The sequence below is a fragment of the Paramisgurnus dabryanus genome, chromosome 22 (assembly GCF_030506205.2).
Source record: "Paramisgurnus dabryanus chromosome 22, PD_genome_1.1, whole genome shotgun sequence".
Taxonomy (NCBI): Eukaryota; Metazoa; Chordata; class Actinopteri; order Cypriniformes; family Cobitidae; genus Paramisgurnus; species Paramisgurnus dabryanus.
In genome coordinates, this window is record NC_133358.1 from 23,034,815 (window position 1) to 23,045,683 (window position 10,869).

At 38.5% G+C, this 10,869-nt stretch overlaps 1 protein-coding gene across 1 annotated transcript; it reads right to left on the reverse strand.

Annotated features, from left to right (window-relative positions):
- Positions 1 to 495: 495 nt before the first annotated feature.
- Positions 496 to 10,584, reverse strand: mbtps2 (membrane-bound transcription factor peptidase, site 2). The gene is made up of 11 exons (XM_065258365.2): positions 10,185 to 10,584; positions 9,588 to 9,736; positions 9,103 to 9,241; positions 7,836 to 7,939; positions 7,181 to 7,308; positions 6,809 to 6,927; positions 6,533 to 6,713; positions 4,244 to 4,338; positions 3,406 to 3,601; positions 3,160 to 3,235; positions 496 to 1,740 (listed from the first exon to the last, which is right to left on the reverse strand). Exons 1-11 carry the CDS (start codon positions 10,257 to 10,259, stop codon positions 1,518 to 1,520), a joined length of 1,485 nt encoding a protein of 494 aa, XP_065114437.1. The 5' UTR covers positions 10,260 to 10,584; the 3' UTR covers positions 496 to 1,517.
- Between the last annotated feature and the right edge of the window lie 285 nt (positions 10,585 to 10,869).

Sequence of the window (10,869 nt, forward strand, 5' to 3'; positions counted from 1 at the left end):
ATAATTTTGTTATTTTAAAGTTAGTTTTATTTTACTTAGAGTTCCTGTATATTAAATAAGATCAGCTTTATAATGGCATTGGATACTATAATTGCTATCATTTTTCCATAATGCTTTGCTTTGCAACAAGGGAAAAGAGATATGCAGAAGCCAATAGCACCCTTGAGAACATATAACGTCTAACACTAATGTCTCTGTTATCTGTGTGTATTATGTGTGTGTGTGTGTGTTATCTGTCAGTTATCAAAGTGTAATCTTAAAAGTTTCTTACATGACGTCTACTAAGTCATTTCTACAGTATTGCTGAGTCAACGTTGAATTCAATCTTACGTAACAATGCTGGCATCTAGTGGCAGAACATGCAAGAATCTTTAGAGGATACAATACAAAGACAACATCAAGGTCCAATCTGCATAATTTTGTTAAACAGCATGTCAAATGAGTAGGAAAAGTAAGTATTATACTTACAGTAGGCAAAAATTACCTACAGTATTCTAATCATTCTTAAGCAAATTTCTCTCTGAGGTTTAGAAACACAGATCCAGACAACGCCACGGAAACCGAGGACAGCCACTATATACAGTCAACTCTATACATTACCTTAGCAGATATCAAATTCACAATGTGAAGACTAAACTGTCAAAGGTTTTTAAAGCAGGTCTGACCTCTCTAAACAAATAATCCAACGACACAGAAAGGTTTAAGCAAATTCCCTTTATAAACTGTACAATGGTTCAGGAAGGACATCAGACATACGAAATAAAAAGTACTTTAAAAACATACAAAATAGTACAAATAAATCCTACTTTAGTGCAGTCGCGTAACCAAGCCTAGCGGTTTTTGGGATCATTTAAGCTTATTTGAAGTCTGCAGTGCTGATATTATAAATGAAGAAAGAAAAAAATTCACAGTATTCAAACAGAATCTGCTGCAAATAAGATGGTATTGGACATTAGAGCACAAATGTCTCATGCCATGCCATTGGAGGAAACATTATACAGTATTGTAGAGTCAACAAACTAAGCCACTTTACTTCCTATCCAATAATACTGCAGTAGTATTTTATTTTTTTGTGTGTACAGTCTGTATATCAAGCGTAAGTTATGTATATAGGTGTGTATTATTTTCATTTCAGGTAACACTTCTTGTTCATTTACATTTTTATATGGTTTGCAGATGCTGTTATACCCAAACGTCCTTCCTTTGGTCAATAAAGTAGCTATTTCAAAAAAATCGCAGCCATATTTTGTTAGATGTTGATTTAGTGCGATGACAAATCAGACACAACATGCTTTATATGCATGTAAGTGGGCACTATTGGTGCTACCCTGAGGTCATGGTGTCAAAGCATGCAGCCTCATTTTTTACCGCTCGTTTCTAACTTAGCAATTCAGACCCAGCAGCGATGTTGGCTTGGAAATAATCTCCAAGGTATGACACACCCAGTCCATCAGTTCAAGTTAGTTCTTCAGTAAACACTTCCTCCAAATACTCTGATTGGAGGACGCAGCTGTCCGTTACCGTGCCGTGACCATCCATAGGCCCAGTGCCACGTTGGCTGCAAGAAGGGCGCTGCCCCCCAGCAGAAAAAAGAAACCAATCAGCTCTCGGTTGTTCCTCTCGGGGATCACAGAGCTCAGCGTTGCCTCCAGAAAAGCGGTGAGCATCCACTGACCGTCCAGGGCAAAGCATGGGACAGCGTTAACTACCGCCAGAGCACCGGATAATGAAATCAGATATCTAAATGCATAGGGTTAAGGTAGACATCAGCATACTTCTGATCACTATTCTTCTCATAATTTAGGAAGAAATAATGACAGTAATGTTTAAAACTAAGGCACTCGCAATAATAACTATAATACCCGAAGGGGATCCAAATCACGAGTTTGGTGGTATTAAGTATGTTAGTTTTAAAGTCATCTAAATTTAAAGGAATAGTTCACCCAAAAATTTAAATTCGGTCATCATTTACTAATCCTAAAGCTGTTACAAATCTGTAAACATTTCTTTGTTTTGTGCGACACAAAGGAAGATATTTGTAATCAAGCAGGAAACAGGAGCACCATTGACTCCATAGTACGAAATAAAAATATTATGGAAGTCAATAGTGCTCAAAAATAATTTCAGAACAAAGAAATGTATACAGGTTTGAACAATTTGAAGGTGAGTAAATGATGACAGAATTTAAATTTTTGTGTGAACTATCCCTTTAAAGGTGCAGTGTGTAAATTTTAGCTGCATCTAGTGGTGAATTGCAACCAACGGCTCAGTCCACTCCTTAAGGGCGATTTATAGTCGTGCGTAGATCCTACGCCGTAGCCTGTGCGTAGATCCTACGCCGTAGCCTGTGCGTAGCTCTGCGTAGCCTGACGCGCACCTCACAAAATTTCTAACAGCGCGTCGGCTCTACGTGGACCGCAAGCGCTGTGATTGGTCCACCAGAACCCCTCCCGTCAGGTAAAAAAACTGCGTCATAGGCATTTCCGTTTGAGACTGTGAAAACAGAGATGAGCCAAGTTGAGGAGTGATTTAACTCAAACTGCAACATAAGTCGCTGTTTATTTACTTCCATCACTGCTGGTCTTCTCAAATTATACACAACAAGTTGCTATTTCTTCTTCGTTTGTGGGTTAACTTGCTTAGCTTCTTCTTCTGTGACAACTTCTGCTGCTACTGTGGTTACACGCGTGATAACTGCCAACCAGCGGTTTCGCGTGTGTTTGCACGTCGACGCGGATGGCGACGCAAAAGTATAAATGAAAACCGACGCGGAACCTACGCCGTAGGACCTACGCACGACTATAAATCGCCCTTTACCCCTCATTTTTTAATCACATATAGAAGCTACGGTAGCCGCCACCGGACAAACATGTCATTGAAGACAACTTAGTAAAAAAATTGTCCATTAAGGGCTTCTGTAGAAACATGGCGGCACAAAATGGCGACTTCCATGTAAGGGGACCCTCAGTGTATGTAGATAAAAACGTCTCATTCTAAGGTAATAAACACATAACGGTTCATTATGAAAGGTCTTTGTACACCACTGATAATATAGCTTTGTATATTATTTTGCATTTCTGTCAAGAGATCCTTCTTAAATTTACACACTGCACCTTTAATGTAAATGTAGAAGCAAATCCCAATTTTGTAAAAGGATACTTGCAGAAAGTTTCCAGCATGACGGGCAGGTCTGGATGGAGAAACCCCAAACGAGGGACAAAGTTGGTGAGACTCACTGAAAGTACAAAAACGAAATATAATTTCATACACGATGTACTGGAGTGACCCAGGACCTTCACTTCTTGAGGGGTTTGAAGCAGAAACATGCACAGCGACCTTTGCAAATTTGCTGGAGCAGTGCACATCTGTCAAACAGTAACCATTAAACAAATCCATCTGTCTCACCCGAGTACTGTAGGTGTGAAGGGTAGCCAACGAAAAGCATGTCGGTCTGCGGCGGATGTTTGACCCGGATCAGTCTGGTTTGGTTCTCCAGAGATGGGATTAAACACAAGCTGGGGGTGAAGTCTGTTTGACAGTCCGTGTTGGTACGACATGTGCGACTCGCTTCGATGGTTTTTCTGACCGGCAGGCAGGCAAACTAGCGTGAAAGGAGCAGTAGTTTAAAATGTCAAGATTTTGAAAAATGCTTCGACTAATGGGGAAATTACTCTCCATCACACTGACAAACAACAATGACATGGCATTTTCAAATAACATTAAGAATGAATTGACCCACCAAGCCATTTTTTAAAGTCAATTACTGTGTTTTCTACATAAATGTAAGGAACATTCTGTGAAATATAACCTTGATATTTTTAATATTGAGTAAGGTCATGTCAAAGATTGAAAACCTCCTTATCTCAAAATTAGATTGAGACTTTAGCCCGTATTTCACAAACAGGGTCACAATTGTTTTAAACATGAGGTATAAAGTCAAGTGTAAAGGATAACGTTTATAATCTGATAAACGGTCCTGTGTGCTTGACAATAAGGTCAACATCTGATGTTTATTGATATTTGAGTTTATTGCCAGTATTCACACGACAGAGCTTAATCTACTAATATAGTTTACAGCAGAAGGCTCCAGTTCTGCTTTGCATGAATTCAAACAACATTCAATTATCTTAAACTTTCTGTAAATATTAACACAGGTCTGAGATGCAAATAGTTGCTTGTATTTCATTCCTGCAGTTCAGATGTGTGCAGCAAGTGTATTACGCGTATCCATGTGCAGTCTTACCAGTTTGCTTTCCACATTGTTACTGTAAGAGAAGCAGAGGTCGGACAGGCTGTTATTTCCACAGCACTCCATGGTGCCATCAAGTCTCTTGTATGCTGTGCGGAAGAATAAACCAAATATTATTCATAAATTCACATACCGCCTTCAGTCTGTGGCCGATTATCATGTGACTATTAAAGGGATAGTCATTATTTACACGCTCTTAAAGGGACACTCCACTTTTTTGAAAATATGCTCATTTTCCAGCTCCCCTAGAGTTAAACATTTGATTTTTACAGTTTTGGAATCCATTCAGCTGATCTCCGGGTCTGGTGGTACCACTTTTAGCATAGCTTAGCATAATCCATTGAATCTGATTAGACCATTAGCATCGCGCAAAAAAATAACCAAAGAGTTTCAATAGTTTTTTTTTTAAACTTGACTCTTTTGTAGTTACATCGTTACATTACTGACAGAAAATCAAAAGTTGCGTTTTCTATGCAGATATGGCTAGGAACTGTACTCTTATTCTGGTGTAATATTCAAGGACTTTGCTGCTCTAACATGGCTGCAGGATGCGCAATGATATTACACAATGCCTGAAAATAGTCCCCTGCTATTGAAAGCTATCAAGGGGACTATTTTCAGGCGCTGTATAACATTATCGCTCCTGCTGCAGCCATGTTACGGCAACAAAGTCCTTGATTAGGAAAAATGTTTATAACAAAGCAGAACTGGGGCACCATTGACTTTCAGAAAAAAAATAATACTACTGAAGTGAATGGTGCCCCAGATCTTTTTGGTTACAAAATATCTTCATTTGTGTTCAGCAGAAATTTATACAGGCAAGACAAGAAATTGATGACCGAAATTTCTTCAGACACAGTGGTCACATATCATTTAAATGTTTTTGTTTAATTCATCTGTGATTATATTTACAATATAGCATGGCCTTCTGTACCTTATTCCCCATAAGCCTATCGGAGGTGATACAGAACCTCAATGACTCTATAATGACCATCTCACTGTACAGCTTTACATACGTATAAGCTTAAAGGGATAGTTCACCCAAAAATGAAAAGTCTGTCATCATTTACTCACCCTCATTTTGTTACAAACCCATATAAATGTATTTGTTCTGATGAACACAAAGGAAGATATTTAAAGGATAATTCCCATTTCTGGTTTGTTTTGGATGAACTACTGTGATGGACACTGAAATTTTGACAATGGGTCGTGTCTTGAGTTTTTGACTTGTTTAGAAGCGTCTCTTGACTGCTTCAGAATGGAAGTCAATGACCATGCACAAACATGTCATTAAAACAACACTTAATGTTCATTTTCAAAACTGTGCTACTCACCGAGTGGTTCGTGGTGTTCGTTGATGATTAAAAACAAATATATTGGCGGAATGTATGATTTCAATCCATGTTATTTGCTATAGTGGAACTATTTTTTCAGATACCTCACAACCGCGTATATACTTCCGCTCTATATTGGAGTCTGAAGCGTTAGCACACTGCCGACCACTTGATGGCGACAACCACAAGGACGCTGAACGGAACTCTGTGTCTAGCGTATAGACAGTCACAATCGAGCTCAACTTCAAACCTAAAGCTGGTCACGGAGCCATCAAATATGGGAAACTTTTCTTCTGAAAGAAACCGAGTGAAAAAAACTACAACCACATGTAAACAGACCCTTTTCCGGCGGCAGAGTGATATATCAGCGAGCAATGAGTCTTCCAAGAGAAGTCAATGGAATTTTACAAAATGCCAAATAAAACACGACAAAAACTGCTACACAACTTGTTTTTAATCAGCAACGAACACCACAAACCACTCGGTGAGTAGCACAGTTTTGAAAATGAACGTTAAGTGTTGTTTTAATGACATGTTTGTGCATGGTCATTGACTTCCATTCTGAAGCAGTCAAGAGACGCTTCTAAACGAGTCAAAAAGTCAAGACACAACCCATTGTCAAAATTTCAGTGTCCATCACTATAGTTCATCCAAAACAAACCAGAAATGAGACTCAAAGTGTTAAATACCGGAATTATCTTTTAATATAATAAACCTTTCGTGGACCCCATTTACTTCCATAGTATTCTTTATTCCTACTATTGAAGTGAATGGGGTCCACAAATGGTTTGGTTACAAACATTTCTCAAATTATCTTCCTTTGTGTTCATCAGAACAAAGAAATGTATGCAGGTTTGTAACAACATGAAAGTGAGTAAACAACCACAGAATATTCATTTTTTGGTGAACGGTCCTTTAATCTCTATTTGTAGTGGTCAGAATTCAGTACCTCTCCCTGTGCTCCTGCTATGCTGAAGCTTGGCAGTGTGGACACAGTAGCCCGTCTGAGGATTATGGGATAGATGTTGAATACATTCATCCCAGTCCTGTACACCTATTACAGGACAGTCCTCCAAACGAGTAATCAAATCGCCTAAAAACAGCCCACGAGGTCCACTTGAGGGAGACCCCTATAGCAAGAGATTCAAACCATATGGTCATCTCAAACACGCAGCATAGATCAAAAAACAGTAGTCAGTGTGTTATAGATGGAGGGTGGCCTTACATCCATCACCTCAGTGACCAGTGCTCCTGTACCGGTGTAGTAAAAGGGAAACAGGAAGACAGGCAACAGGAAAAGAAAGCTGAGGGCCGCAACACAGAGCATGAAGTTGTGCCACACACCTATATAAAGATGCATGAACATGTTAGACATTCGCACTGTACAGTAATTCGCTTTGGATAAAAGTGTCTTCCAAAGGCGTAAATGCACATGCTTGTGAAAAAATTTCTTAAAACTCTGCAGTTAGTCTAGCTGTCAATGCAACCGGGAAAACAGTAAGCGTTTTTAAGCCATGTTTGGCATTTTTATTTAATAACCTTAATCTTCTGCCAGAATAATATATTTCCATAAAGTTTCATAGTTTGTAAATCTCACCTGCACAGAATATCCTCATCTGCTGGACTGGAGTGATGAGGTTCAGGTGGGTGGTAAAGAGGTCCACGAATGCACCAGGGTAAACCACAAACATAAACATGCCGAACCCATTTAACCTCACCTGCTCCCTAAGAAGTGTAGAGACAAGACTTCTGAATGATTTTCAACTGTGACTACCATTATTATAGCACACGCCCTGGGTATTTGTACACACACACACACTTTTGGGATTGTTTTACTAGTCAAATAGGGCAAGATTTGAGTTTTTGATTGAAGGCCCTATGCAAAATTCCCTATTTCTCACACACACATGCATGCAAAATCAGAAAAAAGGATGTTTTTTTTCATATTAATTATGCATCACTATTGACTTTAAACTTAAAGTTAGTGATTGTCCAAAATGTTTGTAGCATATGTTTGTAAACATTTATGCTACGCTTATTTAAAATTGATTATTGCTCAGTTATCTTCTTGTTTTTTATTACACTACCAGCATAATGTGGGACATTCTTAAGTCCATCAGTAAACACTGCAATTTACTGCTTTATGTGAATGGCCAACACAGCACAATAGGTCACCCTACGTGACATTTTAGTGTGTGACTGCCTGTTTGTCCTTCCAAATTACACCTGTGCCTTTAAGGCCATCATTTTACCTCAGTGCTGCCACCCCATGGCCAAACTCATGTATGACTCCACTGATCAAGATAGCGATGAAAAAATATGCCAACTGACTGACGGGCAGGTTCACACCAGGCACCTGAAAATAAAATTAAACGATTAGTCAATTTTCTTAAAAAAAAAATACAGATCATTTACTCACCACCATGTCATTCAAAATGCTGATGTCTTTCTTTGTTCAGTCAAGAAGAAATTATGTTTTTTGAGGAAAACATTCCAGGATTTTTCTCATTTTAATGGACTTTAATGGACCCCAACACTTAAAGGAATATTCAATTTTCTTAAAAGAAAAATACAGATAATTTACTCACCACCATGTCATCCAAAATGTTGATGTCTTTCTTTGTTCAGTCAAGAAGAAATTATGTTTTTTGAGGAAAACATTGCAGGATTTTTCTCATTTTAATGGACTTTAATAGAACCCAACATTTAATACTTAACTCAACACTTAACAGTTTTTTTCAACGGAGTTTCAAAGGACTCTAAATGATCCCAAACGAGGCATAAGGGTCTTATCTAGCAAAACGATGGTCATTTTTGACAAAAAAAATATATATATATGCTCTTTTAAACCACAACTTTTCGTCTAGGTCCGGTCCAGCGTGACCTAATGTAAATGCGTAGTGACGTAGGGAGGTCACGGGTTACATATATAAAACGCACATTTGCGGACCATTTTAAACAATAAACTGACACACATACATTAATTAGTATCAGTTGACATACAACAACGTAGGAACGGCACTCTTTCAACACACTTGTAAACACTGGGGCGGAGTTTCGCGTTCGTCCCCTCTGACCTCTTGACGTGATGACGTATTGCGTGGGGTCATGCTGGCGCATCACGACCGGATATACACGAGAAGTTGTGGTTTAAAAGTGCATATTTTTTATTTTTCTTGTCAAAAATGACAATCGTTTCCCTAGATAAGACCCTTATGCCTCGTTTGGGATCGTTTAGAGTCCTTTGAAACTCCGTTGAAAAAAACTGTTAAGTGTTGCGTTAAGTATTAAATGTTGGGTTCTATTAAAGTCAATTAAAATGAGAAAAATCCTGCAATGTTTTCCTCAAAAAACATAATTTCTTCTCGACTGAACAAAGAAAGACATCAACATTTTGGATGACATGGTGGTGAGTAAATTATCTAGATTTTTTTAAGAAAATGGACTAAGCCTTTAAATTGTTACACAATTTTGACTTTCTTGACTTTATTCACTGGGATATTAACACCATGTACTCACCACCACTTGTAAGACCTGCTCGTGTGAACCCTGAGGTGTTTCTGCCATCATTTGTCTCAGAGTCTGCAGCAAAGTTTGGCTCAGCAAAACCACAGACCCAAACATCGCCAGAACCCCAAACACCATTCCAGCACTGAACCTGAAAAAGCGTGCATGCAAAACAAACACTAGTGATTTCCATACATCTGTCAATGATGACCGGATTTGGCTGGGTTAAACTGAGGTTACACAGAAGACATTGTTTGGATGAACATCTCAGCCAATAGGAAACTCTCTGCATTTCCATGATACCTATTGTGTACAATGAATATGACAGAGGAAAAGCGTGTGTGGGGGGTTACCCATAATCCTTTGCTTTAACCACTGCTTTCTTCTTAAGCAGCTTAAGAATATTTTAATAATTACATTGTAGACTGAAACCTTCACTATTCATAAGAATTGTCAAACTGAATATGACAAAATATGAGAAAATGAAACTTAAATACCAAATATAGAGAAAACGAGGGTTAAGATGAGCACATCTGGTAAACAGCCTGTTAAAGATGCTCGTGTGCCATTTGATGTGGAAAGGGGAGAGAGTGAATCCATTGGAGGACAACCAGGATTCATAGCGGTTCTTCAATGAACCGGACGACTGCAGGGCACATAGTAAAGAATGAAGTTAGAATGGTGCATTGATAAAAACAATTTACCAGATTAACAAGAGCGTATGCCAAATACAATTTTACAGGTATTTCTACTAAATCTGATGTAAAACTATTATACATTATAGATTAGATAGGGTTGCAAAAGACAACCTTTTTTTAAGAAATATGTGAAATAAAGTTACCAGACTTATAACCATATTCATCACATTTTGGCATGTTTACCATGGTAAATTGGGGATGGACCCTAATACACTATGCAATTTAAAGCCTCATATCCGACCTATTTTAAATTTAACCGTGCGTGGTACATAAATATAGTCACGTAAAAGTACCAGCTTATATAATAAAGCGTTAAAGCATACAAAACTGATATATGTATTAGTGTGTGTAAAGTTACTGTATAATGGGGTGTAATGGTGTTAGTGACCATCCTACCCGCAGTATTGTGTCCGTGAGATACACCGTACACCAGCCGCCCATCACAACCACCACAACCGATATGGGAATCATGACACAACGCGCTGCATGCGTCTCAAACGCGTCCGATTTTGTTATCAATGAACTTTAAAATCCGACTTTCGGTAGACGACAACCGCACTGTACACAAAATCACCGTCACTTCCGGGTTTGCATGTGAAGCGCGTGCGAGCGCAGGTTTATTAATCGAGTCCGATTGTTTACTTTACTCAGACCACATAGCGGCTCACAAAGCGATCAGGCAACATGCCTTGCTATTTAATGTGACGTAATTTTTCCTCAGTTGAGAGGTGATTTAAATATTCGAGGCTTGAAACAGAGGGGAAATTGACAGGCTTGTGCTACCTCTCTAGCCCAATGTAAATTGCCGCTTTCTTTCTAGCGCTGGAAAGTGGGTCACGTGACTGAAAACGATCAATTGCGCAATGCAGCTTTTATAGGGGACATTTCACAATTTTTTTTAAAAAAGTTAAATAAATCTTTGGTGTCCCCAATGTACATATTTGACGTTTTAGCTCATAATACCCCATATAATTTATTATTATAAAATTGCCACTTTATAGGTATGAGCAAAAATGTGTCGTTTTGGGTGTGTCCTTTAAAATGCAAGGGCGGTTTTAATAAAATAAGATCCCTTTTTGAC